The sequence below is a fragment of the Megalopta genalis genome, chromosome 3 (assembly GCF_051020955.1).
Source record: "Megalopta genalis isolate 19385.01 chromosome 3, iyMegGena1_principal, whole genome shotgun sequence".
Lineage (NCBI taxonomy): Eukaryota > Metazoa > Arthropoda > Insecta > Hymenoptera > Halictidae > Megalopta > Megalopta genalis.
Window position 1 is genome coordinate 14,883,210 of NC_135015.1, and position 27,143 is coordinate 14,910,352.

General features: G+C 38.4%; 1 protein-coding gene across 6 annotated transcripts in view; it reads right to left on the reverse strand.

The window, feature by feature from the left end:
• Positions 1 to 27,143, reverse strand: part of LOC117229483 (uncharacterized) — a 264,414-nt gene that overhangs the window by 37,262 nt on the left and 200,009 nt on the right. For 5 of the 6 annotated variants that reach the window (XM_076520179.1, XM_076520180.1, XM_076520182.1 and 2 more), the window contains 5 exons: positions 13,005 to 13,144; positions 9,602 to 9,704; positions 8,441 to 8,466; positions 1,629 to 1,703; positions 1,367 to 1,553 (listed from right to left, as the gene is read on the reverse strand). In XM_076520179.1, the coding sequence (XP_076376294.1) occupies positions 1,367 to 1,553; positions 1,629 to 1,703; positions 8,441 to 8,466; positions 9,602 to 9,704; positions 13,005 to 13,144 (531 nt within the window). The remainder of the gene's footprint in view (positions 1 to 1,366; positions 1,554 to 1,628; positions 1,704 to 8,440; positions 8,467 to 9,601; positions 9,705 to 13,004; positions 13,145 to 27,143) is intronic. The other variant, XM_076520184.1, reaches the window with a different exon arrangement.

Here is a 27,143-nt window from a genome sequence, read left to right on the forward strand (position 1 = left end):
TAATTCGGTTGCTCTGATGTATTGTCCAAACAAGCATCCCCTGTAACCGCACCCTAAATTGGGCTACAAAGCGTGCGCGCTAACATTAGTTTCTGTTTCTGTGAGCCGCCATGTGTTTCCCATTTTCCTTTGATCCTTACGATACGAATGGAAACAGGCAGAAAGCGGCGATATTTAACCTCTTAACTGACTGACTTTCCACTTACCGGCATTTACAAAGACCGAGCCCAACACAGTAAAACCAATCTGCATAAATACGACAATATAATAGAGTAAAGGCACTGTTGGTTGGCTTGCTTTACCGTATTATGTCGTAGTATTTACACTATTGGACTTGGTGCTTGAAGGAGCATTACTCTACAGGGTGTCCCAAATATGTCTCGCAATTCGGAAGTGAGGAATTCCTGAGATCATTTCAAGTAACTTTTTCCTTAGCGAAAATGCAATCCGCGGCTTTGTTTGCGAGTTATTAACGAAACACAGTAACCAATGAGAGGCAGGCACGCCTGACGCGGGACGGCCGAGCCAATCAGCGGAACTGGGCTTGGTGCGCTCGTTGGCTCGGCCGCCTCGCGCCAGCCTAACTCGCCTCTCATTGGTCAGTGTTTTTCGTTAATAACTCGTAAACAGAGCCACGGGTTGCATTTTCGCTAAGGAAAAAGTTACTTCGAATGACCTCAGGAATCCCTTTTTCAGGTATTAACATAATTACAAAACACCTTGCATATTTAAATCCAAGTGTAAATAGTAAACAGTATCTTCTCATAATTTAAACGTTTAACATAATAATATCTCCAAATAGCATTTCATTTAAGGAGTATTTACTTATCCAAATATTTCAATGTCTACTATTTCATATGAAATTATTTCACATTTAAATAATTGATTTAACTAAATCAACGATTATTTGAAAAAATAATACCTATTTAAAGATAAGAAAAGAATACCAATTTGAAGCTAATCGATTCGAATACAAATTAATTTCTGCCATGTTACTTTTTAGGATCATTCGAATAAACAGTTCCTAAAACTATTCGATCAAAAAGTTATTCGAATAAAGAGAATCGTTCGAATGCGTAGATTGAAAAATATACGACGAATGATGAATATCTCGAATCAAATATTCGACTGAAAGGAAATTTATTCGGATAATTATCTTAGATGCCCGGAAAGTTGTGAACGCAACTCGAGGATCCCATTCGGTGTTCGCAAAAAACAAAGAGGAACGTGGAGCACGAACGAGGAGGTTCTCGTCGTTGCGTTTCAGCGGGGCAGCAGTATCAGGTCGATTAGATTAGAGGCTAACACTGCCGGATGTGCGGGAATAGAATCGCGGTAACGTGAAGTAGAAGCGCGAAGTACTTACAGTCGCCGAGAGGATACGATCTGGGTGGTGGAAGGTGTCCTTGACTTCCACGAATTGGATGAACCTCGTGATAAGCTGCTCTCGCGTCTTGGTAACTGTTCTGCCTCTGTCCCCGATAGTTTTGAATCGCGTACGCCCCGGAGAAGATCCTCGTGTACCTCAAATAGCATCCGCTCGGTATCTGCCACTGGAAATGGAATTAGGTGACATAGTTGGCGTCCTTCGGTTCCCCGTTAATTCGACGCGGAAGAGGCCCACTTACTGCGTAAACGGTGGATGGTATCGGTTGCGGTGGCCTGCCCGGGCACATCAGCATCCTTCTCCTATAGTGTCGCGGCTAAATCATGAAATCTGATTAAACGGGGTTTCTGATTCGACGAGCGCGGATCGCGGGCACGGCTGACCCTGTTTTCGGCGTCCGGATAAATGATCGGAGACTTTGGGACGCGGGGACTTTGGGATATTCAAATTGTACAGGCTCTGTGAAAATGTTTTTTGTCACGGCCGTCGTAGCCGTATATTCGGCCATTTTTTATTTTATTAAACAGTACAAGATAGAAAAGTTACTTCTCTTCTCCAAATTAACCATGTAGTAAATTGAGGAATATCTATTATTTGTTTAGAATTGTTTCCAGTTGATATGAAAAACGATGTTAAAAATGATATAAAAATTATATGACACGACCACCGCATCAAAAATCGTGGTACAAGCGGCCGCGTAGTGATTCTATGTGCAAAAATAGATGGAAAAAAGAGTATAACATTTTTTTTCGTTTAAGGCTTTGTTTTCCGGAAAACTGAGATGGACGAGCCGGTTATAACACGATTTTTGGTGCGGTGGTCGTGATATATTATTTTTATACGTCGCTTTTAACAGCGTTTTTCCGTCAAGAGTTGACTTGGGACCCATGGTTCCTTTCGGAATTGTTTCTTTCGATAAGAGTACTATATGTTTTACAATAAAACAAATTTTACTCTGAAAATTATGCCCGTGGTCAATTTTGCAATTTTTAAAAAATAAATTTCCATGTATCCAAGAGTGTGGAATATGGCTATGATAGTCGGGACAAAATATTTTTATAAACCTTGTACAAGATAAAAAACAGATCCTCAAAGAAAATTGCTTCTTTCGTCCAAATCTATCATGTGCTATGCCATTCGTTAATTTGTGTAAGCAACTGGAAACAGTTATAAACAAATAATCGATATTTTTCATTTACCACATGGTTAATTTGGAGAAAAGAAGCAACTTTTGTTCGAAGACCATTTTTCTATCTTGTAGTATTTGCGAATTATAACAATAAAATAAAAAATAGCCGAGTATTTGGGGGTTAATTTCCACCCCTTAATGTGAATTTACGCAAGAAAAGAAAATTGCGTAATACGTATCTACATGTGCTCTACATGTATCCAAAGTTTCAGAATTTGTTGAATTTCTGGATAGGGGATCATCCCTTGTAAGTAAAACGATTTTCTGATGTCTGTAATTATCACTGGATCTTTGTGCTAACTAAAACGATTCTCCGTCGCGAGATTAATTATAGAAGTTGCAAATAATGCGAAACAAACGTGAAATAAATGTATATTCCTCTATTTGGTAATTGTAGTAAATAGAAAATAATATTACATTTTTAAATTCGTTCAATGCTAGAACTATTAATCAGTAAAAATGACTGACTTCTGATTTATTATTTCAGAGTTACTGAAATTATAAGAACCTTTCTACGACAAACTTTTTCATCGAAATAATACACTACAATAGAAATCGTACGAAGTTCGAAATCAAAATTAAAATCGAAATAATACACTACAATAGAAATCGTACGAAGTTCGAAATCAAAATTAAAATCGAAATTTGATTTCGAACATCGTACGATTTCTATTGTAGTGTATTATTTCGATGAAAAAGTTTGTCGTAGAAAGGTTCTTATAATTTCAGTAACTCTATGTCAAATTTCTAATCAAATTTCGATTTTAATTTTGATTTCGAACTTCGTACGATTTCTATTGTAGTGTATTATTTCGATGAAAAAGTTTGTCGTAGAAAGGTTCTTATAATTCCAGTAACTCTATGTCAAATTTCTAATCAAATTTCGATTTTAATTTTGATTTCGAACTTCGTACGATTTCTATTGTAGTGTATTATTTCGATGAAAAAGTTTGTCGTATAAAGGTTCTCATAATTTCAGTAACTCTATGTCAAATTTCTAATCAAATTTCGATTTTAATTTTGATTTCGAACTTCGTACGATTTCTATTGTAGTGTATTATTTCGATGAAAAAGTTTGTCACAGAAAGGTTCTCATAATTTCAGTAACTCTGAAATAACAAATCGGAAGCCAGTTATTTTTACTGATTAACAGTTCTAGCATTGAACGAATTATAAAAAATGTAATATCATTTTCTATTTACTACAATGTTCTGTGCCCTATTTGTTTATCCACTTTCTGTAAGATCACGTATTTTCAGAACAATCTGCTGTCTACTTCCGCAAGAGCGCAAGAAAGGGCATAATGGAGGAAAAGCTATTGTATTGTATTGAAAGAAAATAGAATTCTACTGCTATTGAAATCCGCCATGGCAGTCGGATATTGGCTTGATCACGCGGAAGAAATGTCGTCGTCGAGACTGTTAAGCGAACGGTAAGCAATAGACTACGATAATCTCCCACGATCAACGAACGCGCGTTCCACAGCCGCGAATGCTCCCAGAGCGAACCGCGATTCGCGTGATTTATTAATTCGATGATACGTCAATTACGCCGCTAACGATTCAGCTATTGTGTACGGAGATAATCAAGTATTTAATTAATAGACATTCGAACGGCCGGCTGAGCGGTTAATTGATTTCCCATTGATACCGACGACGCTGCCGCTTTAGTAAAACAATCATGTAGTTGTCGATTAATTAAATTACAAAATAATTCCTGTCCTCTCTTACCAATATCGCCGTGTTGTAAAGTAAACGGTTCCGTGGATCAAACGTTTCCGAGCTTCGACGATATGAAAATTTTGTTTAACCCTTAATCGGTGTTCTCGGGTCATCGGCGACCGTAACATTGTATTTCCATTTTTATTTACGCGTGAAAGTTTTATTCTTCTTGTTTTGATTATTTCGTACCGAATGAAATCGAGCGAACGGTTTGCATAGAATTAGACGTCAGATTAAAACGCCTTTTTGTACTTTTTATTTCGGGTCCATCATGAGCCAAATATACCAGTTACCTTTCTTTCAGCCTTCGCCTGCAAATTTTACTAAAAATATCGGCAGGTTTGAATTTTTAAACTCGACGATAACTCATGCATACGATCAAAAAATAAAATATCGAGCATGCATCGAGAAAATCCTTCAACGCGGGCATTCTGTTTTACAATAATTAATACGTGATTCATGTAGATCATCCTACACAGAATATTACTCTGGATCCCGTTCGTTTGCCGTTTCGCTGTTGCGTTCCTTTTTTCTTTTTTTTGTTCAGGAATATTGTAACGAAAACAACGAGCTGGAAAAAAGAAATATTCTGTTATGATTTTGAGAACATGCAGGTTCCATGCACGGAATGCAACGGATGCGTATCGCTAGCTGAACAGAAACAGCAACACCATGGAATTTCTATACAATTTTTGTACACGTATATGTCTATTCATTTAGTTCGACACGCTATTGTCTCTTCGAGCATGAAATTTCACATTGAAACTCTGGAAACAGAAACACTTTTTTAAAGCTGGGCCAAATGTTTTGAATCGTTTTTAAGATATTAAAGGGACCAAGCTAGATCGGACAATGTTTATACAAATGTTCGCAAACATTGCAATTACTGAATGAAATTTTCAGTCTGCGAATACAGTGGCTCGCGAAACTGATCGCACACCGTTTAGAACGTATTAACATTTCCAATTTTAAAGAAGTTCAATTAATTACTAATTCAATTGATAAAAAAGATAAATAACTCGAGCGTTTTATTTTTCGTCGCTCGAACCAATTGCAATCATTTCTGAAAAACATATTTTTAGACATTGTCGGAATCGTTAGTTCCTATTTTAGAGAAGTTGTGTCATATTAGGCGACTAGCTGGGTTTATATTGACCCGAATTCTTCACTTGTCAGTGTTTATGATATTAGCAAGGAGGACAGTCATTTGAAAAAACTTTGTGCAAAGAGAAAATGTAACTAACTAAGAATACATACTTTCTATTTACAAATAAAGTTTTGTAATAAAATTAACGTAACTGCTCTCTTTTCACTCATTCACTATACCAATACAATATCGTTCTTTCGAGACAAAAAAATTACTAAGAACATGTAACCTAATAAATTTAATTATAAAGCTGGCGAAAAATTGATTTCTTGATACATAAATAAAGAAATTTCGTTTTAAATGAAATATGACCCGGCCTCGGTTTTCATCTGACCATCAAACCTTTAGTCATCCTACGGTTAAAAGACGTTCAAATACTTTCGTAACTGATTGTATACACAAAAAATAACACCATCGATTTTTTGTAACATCTTGTTCGACCAAATAAATGCGTATTTAATCCTAAATATTCAGACGACGAAGAATAATTCCAAGATTCGCGTCCAGCGGACAAAATTGTTTGCAAATCACGTATTAGAAAATATCAGAGGAACTCGGAATTGTTATTATAATTGGCGAGGAAAGTAATACCGACGACTCCAGCTCCGATATTCCGTATAAACATCTTACCTACGTTTGAAATCGTATATTGGTCTCGCGAAGATTGCATCCGACAAGTAAAACGCTTTCTAACTGCAGAAGCATGCGGAAAAATGCGGAATTTGCGGCGGACCGAGTTCCCCGTGTTTCCTTCGCTTTTACACGCCGGAATAGGTATTTCCATTACCAAGAAGGTATCGGTTTTTTCGAAGTCAAAGCCCGGTTATAAAGCGGTCTGTCCGTGCAGGCTGCCGCGGAATCTCCACTCGTAAATTGCGTAACAAGCTAAGTGATCGTCGGAAGTGTTCCGAAATTTCGGCGGGGCGAAAGCTTCCGCGGCTTCCGCGGCTTTTCGAATTTCTCCGAACGGACTGGCCCCGAAGAGATAGAAGAGCGCAAAGATCTCGCGACGCGGCAGGGATTTCCGGATCGTATAAAGTGCGCTTGTATCCGTCACTGTCGAATTATGCAATAGCGAGGAATTTGGACGCGCCATTTTTGAAAGCTCAGCCCTATCCGCTTCGTCTCCGCGTGAATAATTTTCCCATAAAATTTATGTGCCGCGCCGAGGCCAGGTAATACACCGTCCCATAAATGGAATTCAGTTTTTTCGATGGCTTCTTGCCGACACGGTTTCGCGGGCACAATGCGAAATAACATCGGGGATACATGGAAAAACGCTTTAGCAACATGTTTACGGCGGCTTACCGCGTTCGGTGCATTGCCGTAGAAATTACTATTAACCCTTTGTTCTCGAATGGCGAGTCTAAGGGGCCGTTAAGAATTGTTGTATCACGTTTCAAGATAATTTTAACAGTATCAAATTCTTTTTATATTCAAGAAACTGTTAAATGTGTAACTGTTGCATGAGTCGCGAAATTCTGTTTTATATGTATAAAATGCACCGGGTTACATGAAATGGAAATACCATAAGTCAGAAAAGCTATTTTGGATTTCGAGTTAAATGGGCTCCGACTGTAAAAAGATAACCGCTTGCACTAGGATTTCGTTCTTTATAATTTCCGTGATAAAATGAGATAATCCTTTTTTCGGATAAACCACAAATGTATATACTGTTGGCTGCAATTAACCTTCTTTGCATAGGGCAAAGATTAGTTTTGTGTCAATAAAGACATTAATTTTATCTTTCTGTAATTCTTCGATGTTTGATTTTTATCTTGACCTTCTATTTCTTATCTTTCTAATTTGAAAAAATTTGTTTGTGATTTTTCTTATTTTCATTTTTCTTATTTTCTTCTATTCATCCTGTACACTAAATAAAACAGTATTCAATTTGATAAGATATATACTTGTTAAAATAGCAAATTTTCCTCAAACGTTAACGATATGCGAATTTTCTTAACTTTTGTCCGCGAGTGTGCTTCGATAACGGAAGAATCAAATTTTGTTTCGATTTCGAAAAAAAATGAATAATATTCATATTTCATTATTTTGTTGCGTATGTAATCTTCATCACAATTCTGGAACTGTTATAACTCCTGGTGAAGATTCCTAGCAAAATAACCTGTTAAGTATGAACATTATTCTGCTCATTCAAGAGTCGTAATAAAAATTCAATTCTAAGTATAAATTTTTGTTCTCTTCTAAGAAATCCTTACAATCGAAGAGATCCTAATTGCAGCAACAACGAAGCTTAACGGCGACAATGGATCATAGCAGCACGCAAACGACCAATAATAAAAATACCAATAAAGCGTAATTAATTACGCGAACAAACTCATCAAACATAAGACCGCCTCAATCGTTCCGCGTGTATGCAAATGCCATAATTAAACCCCGGGCTGATTATAAATTCATGAAATTCCAATTTCGTGCGTTCGCGGATGGGTTTAATTGGCCCGACATCTAAAAATTGATTTCCCGATGTAATTTCGCTTTGATTGCGTTTCTCCGCGATGCCATATGCTCGACACCCTTATTAATATTTCTTGCCGCTAATCCGTACACCGGGGAGCCAGCCACTTTCTGACGAAAATTCTGCGAGCCTTCGCGAACGTGTCGCGTCGCTGGAAAATGTTTCTCCGAAGGTAGCGCACGGCAGCGCGGTGGAAACGCGTCCCTTTGAAACGGATAAATAAACGTTCGCAGTTCAGTGGCAAAGAGGAGTCCGCGAAATTGTTAAATAATTCCTGAAACGTTGAATCCAGTGATAATCGAGACTCTATCGAGGTAACGACGCGTAGAACACAACGTTCTATCCACGGCGGTAATTCGTGGAACGGGGAACGGCGTGGTTCGGGGCGGGGAGGGGATACGAAATGAGCAAAACAAAATTATGTTTCTGGATGGAAGAGGAACCCAGCCAGGATTTCACCCGTTTACAAAGGTTATCCGGTTTGCGCGGAACCCGGGCCAGCGATTCCCTTTCAGCTCACCTCGGAATCTCGATGATACTCGGATTCTGAAAATGTACGGGACACCAGATAAGTTCGATTAATCGTTTTCTATCGCGTTCAATCGACGTTATCGAGACGACGTCCTACCGGCCCGGATGACAGCATAATTCTTTCTCTTATCGGCCCGATTCATCTCGGACTGTTTCATCGCGGAATCGCATCCCCCCTGGAATCCATTACACCGAATTGATCGGAGCGAGCCAATTAAATATTTGCTCGCCTCACGGCGGAGCTCAGTGATTTTAGTTCGGCACAATACAAATCTTGATCGTTGGACCGCGGATACTTATGCAGAATAAAAATTCTCTGCATCGACTATGGCAGGCTGGTTCGAACAGACGTTTGTTCAGTTCCTCTTGGGTTTCTTTTCCTCCAACGGTGGTCCACTTGCAATTCCCGTTCTCCAAATTTGTTAAAATTTCGCACAAGAATAGATTGAAAAGATCGAAATTTTTAAAACGTTAAATTGAAAAAGATCAAAACTTTTTAAAATTTTTGATTCAAGAGATTAAAAATTTTACATATTTTCTCTGTTTTTCTTTTGATGTCTTTTTTAATTTAATTCTTAGGACGCGCAACAAATAAAACTACCCCGCGGTCAGAGAGTTGACAAGTTTAATAAATCGAGCGTAATTTTGACAGATACGTTAAACAAAAGAAAACTGTATTTATATATCTCTATTATTTATAACACAGAAACATGCAAATACGACGTTCTCTCAAGTCCTTCCTCAAATATCGCTAAAAACGTGAAAGTTACCGTCGATATACAATTATTCACGTCGCCGCGTTCTCCAGCATATTTTGCACAGTTTTCATGCATGAACGCCATATGCATTTTGCATATTTATCGCGCATTAACAACCGCGGTCCGCAGTTACAACGGAATCGTACCTAAAGGGTCAATTCCGAGCCGACGCCAGCGACGCACGAAATACGCGCGCGCCGGAAACCCGGGGGGAGACAGAAGACGCATTCCTTATCTTCGTTTACACGCGATCAGCAGCCTCTCCCCCGTACTGGAACTTATCAATTTTCTCGGCGGCCATGCATCGTACTCGGTGGACGTCGTTTCTCAATATCATCGATCACCGGCCGCCGCGACGGTCACGCGACTTCGTTCGTATCACATAAATTTACCTCGCACGTGTATCGAGAAATGGCATTCTGCTCGATTTCCGGCTGCATCGGAAGCGATGTAGCGCACGTTGTGAACGCCGGGGTACATCAGTTGTCCGGGTTCCTGTGCGGGACACACAAGCGAGTTAACTATCGACAGCCGCGACGGGACGGGGACCCGAATCTCCTTTGAGATTGAAATACGAACGTTGCCGCCGCGATAACACGACGGGCGGGATTATTATCTAAAGTGCGAGGCGCGCGACGAGTTCCGTTTTCATCGCGCGGCCAGCTTATCGGTCGATAACTTACCGTCCCTGACCATCCGCAATTTCTCCACTTGAATTCGAAATCAACCCCCCCGCGGACCCCTCCGCCGCGGCTCCCTCCTCGCCATTCAGCCGCGTCGATTAAATTCCGCTCCTTTCCGATCCCTTTTTTCCTCTCCTCCTCCCGCCCCACCCCTCTCCGTCCCTTTTCTTCATTATGATTTCAGAACTTCACACCCGAATGCTATAATTACGGGACTATCGATCCGACACCGGCCGGAATTATTTTAATCAGACTAATGGCCGGATTAACGGACCGCCTACGGCATATTTTACAATATCCTGTAGTTCCACGCGATACATCCGGGCGAACTGTCTGGTTTCGATTTCTGTAAATATTCGGAGATTCGTATGACTCGGAAACTCCTAGATTCGATGATTAACCCGGTTAGCTGTCCTCGACGAGTATACGCGTTATGAGGAATTAGCGAGATTTTGTGTCTCGAAGAGTATATTTCTGTACTTGGTTGAACTGTTAATTTTATTAATTAATTTGCCACTTTTTGGGATACTTGAAACTGTTTGGAACATCGTGCCTTTTAGCTTTTAAGCAGAAATAGAATATTTTATGTAGCTCATAAAGTATACGCTTCACAGCCAAAAAAAAAAATGTAATTCTATTTACTTGTTTTTGCTTATTTAAAGATGATTTTAGTCATCGCGAAGCTTCATTTTTTGGATCATTAGAAACGAGTGTATAAATAAATGCGCTTATGTGTGTACGTGTCCTGAAATGTAATCTATACACGTCGAAATGTTAAAAATACAAGTGACGTAAATTATAAAGTCGCTATGAATTAACTTGGTTCTATGTCGTCTTAATAATAAATTTGGCCAATAAACAATGCGCACGTCGGTGAACAATGACGCTGCTCGTTTCTCACAATTGGGGAAAATGTGACTTACGCCACTGTGTTTCTAACCTCTCTCGAATGTTTGTTGAGACAATTTAATTAAGAACGGCAGTATACTCGTCAAATTGCAGTTTTAATGAGAACTGAAACATATTCGTAAATTTTACAACGTTCCGCATATCTGGAGGCGAAATAAAAAACGAAATAAAACGAACAAATCGAAAAAATATAATCATTATGAAAGATCCTTCATATCTGGGTCCAATAGCAAATGATGAGAAAAGATAATTATTTAAGAATTAAATAAATTACAAATTACCGATCAGCAATCGCAGATTACCAAATGCAATTGTGATTTATTCTATTAACGATTAATCCATTAACGTTGATAATTACCACGTTTACATTTTCGTAATCAATTGCAAGAGTGATCGCAAAATGGTCGATTAGTGGCCAACCCTGGAAATCGACGTTAAACGAAATTTACTTCAGCGATGTATTTAACAAACACTGCAAATACACGATCGACGGCAACGTAATTAAGGGCGCGGAGTTTCGAGGAGCTCCGGAATAAAAGATCAAAAATAGCCGGCACCGAGAAGGATTGAAACCGAACCCCGATTAATCGCCGCGAGACCCTTTAAGTCGTATCAACTACGGGGAACGAAAAGGATGAAGAAAGGAGCGTAATCCTCTCGCGCCCGCCCTTTCTTCTCGGTTTCTTTTCAGGGACGTCGTCGCGCCGCACCGGCCGGTCACCGATTTCGTGCTCTCGAGACACGATAGGGTAATTAACGGACGGCACGTTGGCCGGAGATAACCGCGAGATTGCCAAGTTCGATCGTTAGTACGGAAGTTTTAATAAACCCTTTGCAAGGAAGAAAAAGGAGAGGCAGTGGAAGAAGGGGGGGGTGAGATCGGTCGTTTTTAAAGGGCGGCGTGCGACGAGCACCGAAACCAGAGTTGGGTTAAATTTTGTTCGGGTGGCGGATAAGGGATGAAGACTTGATTAATTAAATTTTATGCGACGCCGTCGAATAAATATTCGATGGTATAAAAATTCATTTTCATTGAAATTTATCCGCGCGCGCGCGAATAAGATTTGATATCAATGGGAATTCATTCGTATGAGAATTTATTCGTGCAGAAATTCGTACGGAGAATAATCGATTCGAACGAAATTAATAGAATATGAAGGCTTTTGTTCATGGTTTATCGATTTATTTTTTTCACATTTCGCGTTTCAATTGCGGATTCGGCATGTTTGTTTATTTTTGGCTAAATTGATTATTGATGCGTAAGTAAAATAATCTTTCCCTTGAACAGCCGACAATTATTCGTATTATTCGCATAAAGAGTTATTATATACAAAAAATTATTATATGTAAAGAATTGTTAATGTAAAGAATTATTCAAATAAAGAATTATTATATACAAAGAATTGTTCAAATAACGGATTATTACATACAAAGAATTATTCGAATAAATAAATAGAATCATTTATGACGAGTAATGAATAATCGTTATTTGAATTATCTTAGATAAATATTTATTCGGAAGTATTCGAATAACGCCCAACTCTGGTCGAAACGCGGATATTCGTAAGAGAATGAGGGATAAGGGTTGAAGAGGTTCTGAAAATAACCGTTTCAAGTTGTCACGATGTGATCTGTCCAATGAGTGAATCACAATTATTAATTAAAATCGGACACCCTGTATTATGTCTATTGTATTGGGTCGTTCGGAAAGTTGTTTCGTTCTTTGACGACAAAATGAAAGACGATTTTTTAATGTTTTGGAATAAAAAAACAAGCTTCTCGACATCTTTTTGATAGCTTCAACAATCTTATTCGCGTAGAAGTCCTGTTTTTTATTGGCAAAATATTGAATCATCTTTTAACACCCTTACGAAACGAAATTTTTCTCTGAAAAACGAAACAATTTTCCGAACGATTCAGTACATTCTATATACAATGTTACAAGGTATATTATACGTTACATCGTATTCTATATACCTTGTAACAATAACGAGAATTTTTCGGCTCTCCGTAAACCGTTCCAAGAAACGAAACCGATATGATAACTGTGCTCAACCCTCGACGAGGGGTCTCGACTGGGAAATAAAGGGACGGCCGCTAAAACGTCATCTTGCCGAGATCAAACGGTCGAAATTTCCAGGGAAAACGGAGACGCGGGGGCACCGACCAGGATTACACTCGAACTCGATGTCTCTCTGCTCACCCTCGTTTTGTAGACCCGCTCGACGCCGACGTTGTCGGCGAACGTTGCCTCCTGCCAGAATATTAAGCGATTTCGTTCGCCGGGGCTTAGTCGCACTTCAAAGGACGTCGGGCACGTCGAAACTTTCGGATTCTCGGTGTCTGGAAATGATAATTATAATCAGCCGTCAGTATGGCAAACAAATTGCGCTGTTTTCGGGACTCGCGGACTTCGACGGGTATGGTTAACCCTTCGAGGGTAATTTAACCGTGCCGGAGTCTCACTGGTGACTCATCCGTGTCGTTTCGAAAACGATTACCCGCACGACGAGAAGCCACCACTCTCACCACGGTTCTGTAATAAAGCATCGATGTGAGTCTGAAGCGACTCCGACACGGTTCTCTGAGGGTTAACTCTTGTGCAGGTAACCGTAAGGTTTTTACGGTCGTTTAGCAATCGAAGTATGTACCCGGGTGAACAATTTATTTTATTATTGATAATTTTCCTAATTTTTTTTTCCTATTAATAACAATTTTCCCTTACATAGTATGAAAAATGCTGTTTTAAATAATTCAAGTGAAAAATATGCCTGAAATGCAATTTGTTTTGATTTGATTTTTCGAAATATCAATCGGTAGAGAAATTTTTGCAAAAATTGCGAGATGAAATTGAAAACAGATAATATTTTTTCGACTTTCTTGACTCGCAAGGATATACAATTTATTTTATTATTGATAATTTTCCTAATTTTTTTTCCTATTAATAACAATTTTCCCTTACATAGTATGAAAAATGCTGTTTTAAATAATTCAAGTGGAAAATATGCCTGAAATGTGCAATTTGTTGATTTGATTTTTCGAAATATCAATCGGTAGAGAAATTTTAGCAAAAATTGCGAGATGAAATTGAAAACAGATAATATTTTTTCGACTTTCTTGACTCGCAAGGATATACAATTTATTTTATTATTGATAATTTTTCTAATATTCTTTTTCCTATTAATAACAATTTTCCCTTACATAGTATGAAAAATGCTGTTTTAAATAATTCAAGTGAAAAATATGCCTGAAATGCAATTTGTTGGTTTGATTCTTCGAAATATCAATCGGTAGAGAAATTTTTGCAAAAATTGCGAGATGAAATTGAAAACAGATAATATTTTTTCGACTTTCTTGACTCGCAAGGATATACAATTTATTTTATTATTGATAATTTTCCTAATATTCTTTTTCCTATTAATAACAATTTTCCCTTACATAGTATGAAAAATGCTGTTTTAAATAATTCAAGTGAAAAATATGCCTGAAATGCAATTTGTTGATTTGATTCTTCGAAATATCAATCGATAGAGAAATTTTTGCAAAAATTGCAAGATGAAATTGAAAACAGATAATATTTTTTCGACTTTCTTGACTCACAAGGGGCAGCTGCAAAAACCTATAAAATCTGAGAATGACGAAACATTTCACGCAAATAGAGCAACAAATTATATGAATTATCAAATGAATTATCTGCTCATTACTATGACACGACAACCTGCACGGTACAGCGATCCCGCGAATTCTCAAATTTGTTCATGTTTCACATAATGAATTACGTTTTATTTCAAAAAAAAATTGGAGCTTGCTAACGATTCAAATTTACGAATGGCGATAACGAACGTGACGTTTGAAACGGTTGCCAAAAATTGGGTCGACAAAATGCCAGACCATTTATCTCACAGTTTTCGAAATGACGGTAGGATCTGCAACAAAATGAATTCATATAAAAGATAATTAAACAAAAAAATTAACCAGATGGAAAGAATCCAATGGAAACTTCAGTAATTATTTATAAAAATGTATAAGAATTCGATTATTGTTCAAAGTTATTATTATTGTCAAAAAGTTCACTTCCTAATTCTTGAAATTAGGATAAATATACAGATTACTGCATATTTATTTACTTCGATCGTAGTTTGTTTTAATATTTCTCCTAATTTATCGCGACGTAATAAATGTTCCAACATTTTATTGAAGGATTACGCGTTCTGTATCAAAAGAAGAACTCTGATAAAAGAAGATTTCTCCTATTCAACATTAAACAATATAAAGAACATAAAATGATTTGAACGGCAGTTCTTTAGCAATCGAGACAGAAGTAAAATGCTCTTACTTTTACGTTTTACAAAGAACGTTTATTCAAATCCGCAAAGATATGAGAACGATTGACAATTTTTTTCCTTCGACGAGGATACATTCTCGTCGATTCGTATTTTATTCGGATGAACAAATTTACATTTACATGTTTCAATCTCATTGCGAATCAATACCGCAGTAAAGCGTACACCCGCAGTAATGGGTACATTGACACAGGCGCGTTTAGAACGTAACTTTGAAAAACCACATTCTGCGTTATCCGTTGACGATTGCGTCCAGCCTAATTACCCGTCGCGCACCGGAGAAAATTCTATCGGCAGCCGAAGTCCTTAACACGTTCCGTGCCGAGCTTTTTTTACTCGAATCTTCACACTTTGATATTTTACTAAAACTTGATGTATTACGTGCAATTATTAATTCTCGTACACATAACAACGTAACAAAAACTTATCAACGCCCATTCTTGCGGTGGAAATTGATTCTTCGGTTCTAAATTTCTTGTAAACAATTTGTTCAGTTCACTAAGTAAACATGCAAGCGTGTACCATCGATGGTACACGTGGCACGGAACGTGTTAAAAGTCAGCGTTAAATGACATTAAGCTGATTGTCGGCAAAAAGCATCCGCATCGGTTCACACGGCCCGTGGAACAAATTGTACTCGATCCCAATGAATTTCCCGGCCGGTTGCAATTGCAATTATGGATGGCCGGTGTGACGCGTCGCCTATTCACGGACGCGGTGCTTACAAGTTTATGATCTCTAATTAAACTGGACGCGGAACCGCCCGGAGTGCGATCTGTTCGGGCCTGATCCGCGTTACGAAATGCCTAGCTAAGGTGGCGTGACACAATTAAAAGTTTCGGGAATCCGATTTAATAGTCCGACGAGATCCTTCACTGCTCCGCTTACGTCAGAGAAGTTAGCTACCTCGACCGCTGGACACCGGACGAGCATTTATCAGAATGAATGAAATTGAAATAGTTCCTTAATCGCGGTTCTTTTTAATTAAATACTTGGCGCCGCCGTGCCGCGGTATCGCCGAACTTCCCTTTTTTTCCCTTCCTTTTCTCTGCATGGCCCACGGGCCTCCGAACTGGGACGACCAGATTTTCCGCGCGTCTACAATTTCGAATTCGATTCTCGTCAAAGTTACGAGAATTGGGTTAATGGATCTGCAACACCGAGTATAATACCTGCGGAAGGCCGCACGCCGGCTACACGAGCTACACAAGTTTCCATAATCTATGCGTTCACTTACCTTCCGAATAAATTGATAGAAAAATTAACGAGTCGGTAGAAATTTATTATTAAAAATAGTTCGAGCAAGAAATACAATTTTAGGCATTTTATTTTGAAGAATAAACTAATAGGTATTTATGAGTCTTAAGAACAGTGGAACTTCGCTTTGTGTTCTTTTTTCATATGCGACCTTAAGTAAAACAGATTTTTCTGTTTCGATGATAGAAATCTAAGAAGACTTCGTTAAGCTTTTTGCCGCACTTTCACTCACGATAGAGATTTTTAATAATAACCTGTGTTAAGCATGAAAATGTTATTCTGCTCTTTTATGCAACAATAAAATAGCCATGCTATAAATATAAATGTTCTTTTTCTTCTAAGAAACGATTACAAATAAAAGCGATCTGATCGCAAAGGATTAATTGTTCGCTTATTAACAATTTCAAATATTATTATATAATATAATACGATAATATATATAATAATATAATAATATAATATAATATAATATATAATAATATATAATAATATAATATAATATAATATATAATAATATATAATAATATAATATAATATAATATATAATAATATATAATATATATAATATATAATAATATAATAATATATAATATATATAATATATAATAATATAATAATTATACTACGAATTTTAATAATTCTCCAAAATACCTCATTTTACAGCTTCTACCTCCGTTTCAACCATTTGTTCGTTATTTCCTAAAATGTTTTCGCAAAATTCTAGTACACCGAAAATTCCAACTACCTGCTTTTTCTTCAATTTTATTCGATAGATCACCGAATGAATTTTCAAATACGCGGTAAATCCAATGACGTGAAAAATTGCGCCCAACTTTTTCAGAGATATTTCAGTTCGCAGAATGACGAATTGTTTTCCGTGAATCGGGTGGCGTTTGCTTATCGTAGCCGCGATCTATATTTCTTTATTACGCACGTATAAACGACGGGAACGGCGGCAACAGCGGAGAAAAAGTAACGTTTTGTTCCCCCGTATCGTCACTTAGCAAACATCGTTCTGCCAGCCGCTCCAATGCAAACATTCCCATAATAAAACACCGGAACGTATGTATCTCCACACTCCGTTCTCATCGTCGTCGCCGGGATCGTTTATCGCAGCTCGAACGTAAACGCGCGTGCACGCTGGAGCGCCTAATGGTCCCCAAATGCCCGAAGGTGTATCGCGAGAAGCGAAGCTAGAGAAGCACTTCCTTCTTCTGCGCCGTGATTTCGCGGCGACGATTTTTCCGGCACACGTTCGCCGGATAAACAACACCGATGCGACCCACGGCGCTGTTTAAATCGTCGTAATTAGTCCACTAAGAAACTCTCGGGGACGGTTATGGTAGCGGGGCCAGTTACTATGGTGCAGCCAATTACTGTGCCTTTCGCTTATTTCGAAGCATAATTATATTTATCGTGCGAGACATATCAATTTCTTTTATTTCAATCCAACTGATCAGTTATTCGTTAGAATGAAACGCGTAAAGAAGGAAACGTTTCAAAAAACTGTCGCTCAAAAACTAGCAACACCGTTGAAACCCAAAAATTCCAGAATATTATTTGAACATTCTAGAACATCGTTTCCTTTAATGGAACTCGATATCTCGCGACAACGTCGCACTGTCGTAAAAAGAAGCGTGGGACATTTTGACCCAATGCGACGGCGAAGGGTTGAAACTTTGAAGTCTGATAAATGCATTTCCAGCAAAAGAATGAGACGTTACAACGGAGCGGTATAGAACGAAGCGAACGAGCTTGTTTAATAATGTTGAAATTTTAGCCTCGAACAAAAATTAATCTATAGTTTACTTAGTACTAAGATACTAAGATATCGGTTTACATTTTCGCCGGATCCGTCAGCGGGCAACGACGGCGATGTAAACTGTATATAGTAGATACCGCGATACATCATCACCGGTACCATTAGATACACATCGTGCCCTGACTGTTTGGGGATCCCAGCGTCACGTATACAATGTGAAACGCGACAAATAAAACGTCTCTGATTGGTGGATAAGACGAACCCAAGAAGGGTATAAAAGAAGCGTTTTTCTTACCGGACGCTTAGTAGAGTTTGGTCGCTCGATCGTTTTCGCCCATATACCTTCTCCCAACAAAGGAATAAAATAAAGTCCTTTTTAAGAAAAGAATTAGAATCACATTCATTTCCATTCCATAATCCCAATAAATAAAATAATCTATCATCTAAAAAAGAAAAAGATTCGAATCATTTAGTAGAGTTTCAAAAATGTTACCACGTTCGGTGTGCGAACACATTTGTGGGCCACTGTAAGGATCAAGAATTAGCACGCGGGCGCTACGGACGACTGGCCCGGGTCTGGATCAACAAAGGGTCCTGTTTCGAGTAATTGCGTATCGACTGGCCCGATCCGACCGGAGCGTTCCACCTGTACCTAGACCGGCCGTCTCTGTCCACCGGAAGGAACTTGCTTAAAGGGAGTTTCGCGAACTGCTGGAATGAGTAATTAAGCGGAACCTTGCTAAGTGCACTTTGCCGGCGGAGCCAAAGTTCTTCGTAGTATCGGGGACCCGTTACGAATGCAACCGGCCACCGCCGCGCCGGTTTCGTTAACTGTCCTCCCTCCGACTATCGAAAAAGTTTCCTCTTATTACGATGATCGATCGTTAGGCCGGCCCCGCCGCGTCGTTTGCACATCCCCCGGTTCTCGTTCGACCACCGCCGACCGCCACCTTTCCCTCCATCCCGGCGCATCTTTTACATTTCATCGTTCCATTTCTCCCCGGCCGAGAGAGCGAATCGCGGTTTCGCAACTCGACCGATTGTTCGCTAATGTTCTTCGATCGGGCTCCGCCGTTCTATTGGCGAACACTTTTGTGTTTGTCTTCGGCTAAATGCTGCTACTGTTAACCTGCATCGTGCAGTTCCCAACAGGGGAGGACCGAGTTTGTCTTAGCGCTGCGATTTTCTCCTCTGCAGACCACGGGGAACGGTTTGCGAGGATAAACGAGGTCGAATTTCGTTTCCGATCGATTGTTTGCGCAGATCGTTATGCTCGGCTGTATTTTGCGGGGCACGTTTTTAATAGCAACATTTTCGGACCGCTAAGGACAACGACTTTTATCGCATCGCGAGATTTAAAGGTTTATACAGATTTTTGGCGATTTTCTTATTAGCAGATCGAATGCATTTATAATATAAATGACTAGCGAAATGTCGAGCAATTAGAAGCATCGGACAAATCTAAGAATATTTGATTTTACTCAATTTATAAAAAGCATCGAAAGTGGAAATCCGTTTTTGTCGAATGCCTGTTCCTTGTAATTAAGCAGAAGGATTTTATGTATTGATGACAGATTTGAGTAGACGAAACACAAAATGGAAAAATTGCTGGAAAATTGAGAAATTTGATTGTTTTATTTATAGCCGGACTGCGGATCTTCGTGCAAAATCAAGATTTTCCAAGCTGATCGCAAGGAACGGAAATGAAAGAAAAATAAACTGTTCCATCGGATAATTTGGATAAGCTGAAAATGGTGTAACAATATTACCAAATAGCAGCTGCTCATTTTTTCCAGAAAAATGAATCCCGTGTCCGCTTATAACTCATCGAAATTATTCGAAACAGAAAGTTCCACGCGATTCTTGCAATTGTCGCGCGACACTTTCATTTTGCATAAAGTTCCGCGGTCTGCTTGTAATCGAAAATTGCCGTTTTACGTAACGATCCGCGTTCTTCGATCTATTTATTAGCGGTTGTATACCGATTTCGCTGCTTTTAATATTCGCGCGTTCCATGAATGACGAATATTCCACATGCATAAATTGTACGGCGTTGATTTGAAACCGGCGTTCAAGTGTTTCCGCGGGCTATCCGCCGCGGTATGAAAGGCGAAAAAGGAAATTGCCGTGCCACAATATCAAAGCCGCGCACGCAGATTGTCTTTTCAATCCAGCCGGTGTTATAAATGCCGCGTTCGATCGTCACGGGGCGCGTTTAATTCGCGAAATATTGCTTGCCAAATTAATTTTCAACAATAGTTTCGTAACAGCAGCGATTGCCCGCCATTTCGTGTCGCAGACGCGAGAATTTAATTGGATAGTGTTGCGCGAATGAAAACTTTATTGAACACAGTTTTTGCCAAAAAAAAACTATCCTTCGAAGCGACAATGGTCCTCGTTCGATGATTCGCGATCTTTATGCTGCATCATTTATTTATTTATTTATTTGATAGGACAATGTCCTTTTGCATTAGGTAAATAACATGTTTTACAATTTTATTACTGTTCATTAATGATATAATCATAAGTAATATGTTATATAATAAATTATAATTTATAATTAATATGTTATATAACTATTTATATTTCATAATTAATTTTTACGTCACTGTCATTTTTATATAAAAACGTCTAATTGCATTTTAAAAATTAGCGATCCATTTAAGTTAAATTAACGTTCTCGTAATAAACATTTGCGGTTAAACATAATCTATTTACGCAGTTTCTCTCATCTATAAAAGCGACTTTTTGCTCTCAGGTGTTTCGCTGGGTGCACACGATTAGACTGCGGATTTGATGCGTTTATTATAAAATCGGCTAGGTAAAATTTGGAACAGTGAAATTCGACAGAATCTGATTCGTTCTTGACTCCAGAACAGCGACGACGTTGCTAAAATTCAATTTCAACGATTAATTAACGGCGCGAACGATTTGTTCGTAGACCGGATGTAAATTGTAAACGCAATGAATGGTAATTACAAATTCACCCGTTCGATTTGGTGCCCGTCAAGCGCGCCGGTCGGGCGTGATTCATCGGATTGTTTTCCGGGTAATTTCGCTCGGGGCGGCCGGTGACGTCTCTTTTCAGAAACGGTACTCAGCCGGTAATCGTGAACGGTAAGCGAAAGTTTGCCGGTGACAGAACGGGCAAAGATTCCGCCATCTCGTCGGTTATTCGAATTTCGCGAAGAAATGAACTCGCCGAGCAGAAAGCCCGCCCCTCCCCCCGGACGACAATGGCACAATCGACTTTTGTAATCGAGAAAAGGCAACCGCAATTTACGGCCGACGCTCGAGTGCGAATTAAACGTTCCCCCGTTCGATGTGCAAAATGTCGCGCTATCGGTTGTAATTCCGCCGTTGTCCCCCTTTGTCGTTCCCATCGACAAATGCTCATCGCAGAAATAGAAAAACTCCGCGGATCCTCCAATTGTTTCCCCGGATGTACCCTTTGAATTCGAACGACGCGACACGCAGTGCGGTATTATACAGGGTGTTTCGCTTATAGCCAGCCGCCTCAGTATACGAAATTTTTTTTTTATGAAATTCGATTGCTATCGAGCGACGAATACGATGCAAAAACTAGTTCCTTCTCAAAGTTACAAGCGCACATTTTTTCTGTTTTTTATTGCATCATTCAACCGACGTTGAAAGCTGCCTTTGATTTCAAAGGTCATTCGAAGGTCAGCCCATTGTGCAATGCCCGAATGTATATACTTTGACGTCAGCTACGCGACGTAATAAAAAAATACGCATTCGAAAAATAAACAAAAACACCGATTATTAGTGTCTTTCGTTTGTGTCGTAATAAATATATGCGTAATAAAAAAATACGCACTCGAAAAATAAACGAAAACACCGATTATTATTAGTGTCTTTCGTTTATGTCGTAATAAAGATATGCGTAATAAAAAAATACGCACTCGAAAAATAAACGAAAACACCGATTATTATTAGTGTCTTTCGTTTATGTCGTAACAAATATATGCGTAATAAAAAAATACGCACTCGAAAAATAAACGAAAACACCGATTATTATTAGTGTCTTTCGTTTATGTCGTAATAAAGATATGCGTAATAAAAAAATATGCACTCGAAAAATAAACGAAAACACCGATTATTATTAGTGTCTTTCGTTTATGTTTTTTACGACTCTCGAGCCCCGCCGAATTTTGTGTTTCCACTCGAAAGTGGACATTGAGTATGATTAACCCTTTGCACTCGAAGTTTTTTTTGAGTCATATTACCAGCAACTCGAAGCCATTTTAGTGAAAAGATCATATTCACATGTAAGTTCATGATATAAGCATTAAAAGAAAAGTCATCGTTGTATGTTATTATTTTTTTAATTGTTTATGGATACAAACGTCATTTGTCACCAACAGCGAAACATCCTATAACTAATTTTTACGATTTGTTTTTGTTCTTATGTTAAAAACTGAAAATTATTTGCATTGTCTCCGTAGCGGAGCCCTCGAGTTTGAAGACAAATTTTAAATGGCTCCGCTCCGGAGCCCTCGAGTGCAAAGGGTTAATAATGGTAGAAAAAATAGTTGCAACTTTCTGCGACCGTAGGAGACGAATTTGTACGTGTAGGGGATTTTGGGCCACAGTGGGACGTCGAGATGAGACGCAAGAACACCGGGAAGATCTCTGAAATTGCGGACAACGTTCACCTTGGATATCCAAGATTTTGATGGACACTCCCCATAAATCATTTCGGCGTAACGTTCTCGCTAGGTTACGTAATGCTGCCCGCCCCGACGCTGCCATCTTGTACCGTGTTATAAGGGATCTCCATGAATTCTGTAAACATGTTCGAGGGAAACAGTGTTGCGTAAGCGTTGTACAGGGTTGTCCGTAGATTATGGGTTCGATATGCGTTCACCGATATGCTCGTTCGTCGGACCTCAAACTGTTACACGTCGCCAGTCGAAAGCCAGAGTTGTGTTAAGGTAAGAAGCACAGTAAATTCTCCCCGGTTGTCCATCATTTTGTAAACGAAAGTGGGCCCTATAAGAACTGGGCGTAAGGTTCCTCTTCTCAAATCATCCATTTTTGTACAAAATCTTTTATTCATATACGAGAAAGATGAGAAGCTCGAATGCAAAGCAGTGGAAATAATCGAACAATTTCAAAGTAGAGCAAAAGTCGAGCAAGACGCGAATAATCGTATCTCTTCTTCCCGAATTGTCCATTTTCGATTACAAGCTGAAGGACAATTGGAGAGAATTTACTGTACTTGTTATGAAACTGAAATTTTTCAGGCAGGTATAAGATTATCATCGAATTTATTACGACTTAAAAGTGTTATCATTGAATATTTATCGTTTCTAGATAACGTAATGAACTTTCAAATATTTATTTAATATCAATGAAAAATGATACCGAGTGAGATAGTCAAGCACGAGTGAAATACGAGTAAAATAGTGCGTATTTATTATGGTAACACCATTTTCGTACCATCAGAATTGTTGCTAATTCAATTACATTGTAATTCAGTTACATCGTAATTCATAATTAATGCAACACAATTACACCGTAATTCATAATTAATATAATTGAATTATTTTTGTATTTGTAATTGAACTGAATCTCGAATTACATTGTAATTTAATTGAATGGAGATCTGAATTGCGAATTACAATGCGATTGAACTAGGTATAATGTAATTGAATTACTCCGTAATTACAACTCATCGAGTAATTCAATAGTAATTCTGCACAACTTCATGTACCATATCTCCGTGTTCCATATTCGGTATTCTTATTTCGAAACGGCCGTTCCAAAATAGGCACACTAAATATGTAAACATGAATGCCGACTGTTTCTAAATCGGGACAATGTACAAATATCGATACACACAATATGTTCGCAAGGAGTTTTTACTTAAAAACGTCCATCGTCGAATAAAACGTTCTTTTTTTTACAGCTGATCGTCGCAGAGAACAATATTCTCACGAGTGAATAAACAAATGAGCCGTTTATTTTGAAAGTGGCATAAGTCACTTTGTCTTTAAGTCGATATATTTAAGGGTTTGCGTTTTAACACGTTCAAAAATATGGGTGCTAACTTTCGAGAAGATTTACTTGTATTTGTTCTCTCAGGATACTGATATAAATAACTCAGTATAAATAATTTCGTATAAACATTAAAAAATCACCACATTTCATTACGGTAAAGTGACTTATGCCACTTCCAAAATAAACGGCTCAAATATCAACGTTCAAAAACACGGCCAGCATTTTTACATCCACTTTCACACGCTCGATCCATTTTATATTTTATCGTTCCCGCTACTGTTCCAAGCACAGGGGTCACATTTGAACGGTGTTTCGCAATAGGTACTTTTACCACGCCTTGCAACGCGTTTCGAATTGCTGCTGCTCGGCTGTCGAAGGTGTCGCGCCGAAAAAAGAAACGAAACAAATCGATAAAATCTCGGCTCGGCTGGCTGTTTGCAGCGGGTTCCCAGCCGCGGCGGACCCCGCGAACTACTCCACGGGCAAATGCCAGGAAGCTGACATTAATAATAGAGACGTTGTATCGCCGTATCGAACAATCGCGCTGCAAGCGAGTCCCGCCGGTTGCGGAAAAATGCGAAAACAAAAGGGCCACGCGAGAAGGCCTGTTTCCGCGATGATATGTGAGACCGTGCCCAACCGCGTTTCTTTTTTTTTGGAGAAAACGCTCCGAGCCACGTACCTATTATCTCGCGGTTTAAACAGCGCGATCGTAAATCACGCATAACCGAGATCAAATAATACCGCTAAATAACGTTTCTATCCGTGCTACGCCCGTGCTAACCATTCGTTCCTTTACCAACGTAACACGGCATTGTCCCGGCCATTTCTGGAATGCGTGCTGTCAAAACATCAGCGACCTACAAAACGCCAGCACCTTTGAGAGCCACGCTGTGTCCATTGTGCTTAATTCTATTGTGCGCCATTGATATTCCAGGACGAAAATATCGGCGCGACGCTCGCGGGAACGGAACCAATAATTTCACTGTGGATTACGATTATGCGAACGTTGTTCCACCTGCAGGGAATATTTTTCGGCGACGATCGAACGATTGTGCCATTCAATTAGACCGTAGATTATGTATCGATTAGATATAGAACAAAATCCACTGCAGATCGAATGAAACAAAATTCAATGGATTTTCCATAAATCTTTGTTATGTTAATAATCGAAAATTAAAGGATTGAAATGTGTCAAATTGACGAGATCCGTAAACCTAGTGATCAAATTGCTAATTTATGAGATAGATCATTTATTTCTCATTAGGATCAAAGAGAAGATGAAAAAAATGTCATGTCTCAATTTTCATAGTAGAGTAAGTCATATTTTACTCGTTGTGAGAAACAAGAATTGTTATTGTTTACTAACATGTGCATTGATCGCCAAATTTATTGTTAAGATAATTCAGAATTAAATTAATATACAGTTACTTTATAATTTAGTTATAATATATATTAATTATATATTAATTTATATATTAATTAATTATTATATTAATTATATATTAATTAATTATTATATTAATTATAGTATAATTATATATTAATTAATTATTATATTAATTATAGTATAATTTAAATTATAATTTAATTTTAATTTGTCTTTTTAACATTATGACACGTGTAGATTACATTTTAAAACGTAATTCAAAATTGTCAAAAAATGTCACTTACGCCACTATGCTAGCCCATTGAATGTTAACCCGTTCGTTTGATCCTTTAATTACATTTGATACGCCTCGTTCTTTCGATTACAAATGTTAATAGCGAGGATCACAATTATACGGGTTGTCTGTCAGGATTTTTTAATGCTTGCAGACGGGATTGCTTCGAAATGAAATTACCATCGAACAGAAGAAAATTGACTCTTTTAATCGAACGAACGAAGCTAATGAAATATAATTATAAACGGCTGCCTGACATTACTGAGCGACGATACTGACATCCTGACAGCAATTCCGCCTTGCGACAAGTGATATGGAAATTGTGACTGAATGCCTGGAAGGGTTAAAGTTTCCAAATATGTTTGCACGAAGATAAACTGGTTTTTGTTCAGTCTTTGACGAGAAGGTGGTCCAGCGGTCCTCTACTCTTTGATCTCGTCTAATCCCGTATTTTTCCTCCTACTGTGCTCCCTTACACTCCCTTTTGCACGCGCCACTGTGTCTTCAGCATTGTTAATTACTTTCCTCGCGCAACAAAGGACCCTTCACGTTCATTAATTATTATTATTAAAAAGTTCGTCTACAAGGCCCGGGGTTCAATAGGATTAATTCTGGGAAGTCTAATAACTTATAAACTCCTTTGTGAACCCTTTTTACAAGGGAAAGCAGCGTGGCTGAACAAGAACAAGCAGATTCGGCAGAACAAGACAGATTCTCCGATGCGAGTCTTGAAGGCCGTAAACAACGATAAAAATAATTGTATAAAACGATTAATATAGTTTCAATGTTTTGTGGCCGGCCGATTCGAAAAACTTCTGTATTAATTCCGTTCCGGTTGCATTTTATCCAACTAAAGTTTTAGGTATTTCGTGATCGTTAGACTGAACGATTCTTATGCAAAATTTTATGATTCATGCATTAAAGATATAGTATATATGTATATACTATATATAGTTCATGCATTAAAGATCAGCAACTTGATGATTATTAAAATCTTATTGCATTTAAGAGACTGCATTTAATATACATAATTCTGTAAATATACTGTGCAAAAGAATAAATAAATGTTGATTTATAATACATCTTGAGAAGTCGAGACAAAATTGAATTTTTCATTAGACCATGATTTCGTCACACGCTATAATCTGCCAAAAGATTTCTGTTATCAAAATCTACGAGCGAGAGTAAAACGTGCAAGAAACAGGAATTCTCTCGCGTTCGATTAGGAAAATTATTAACACTAAAACTACGGGATCTGTGAAAATAACAACTTCCTCGATTCGCAAAGTTTT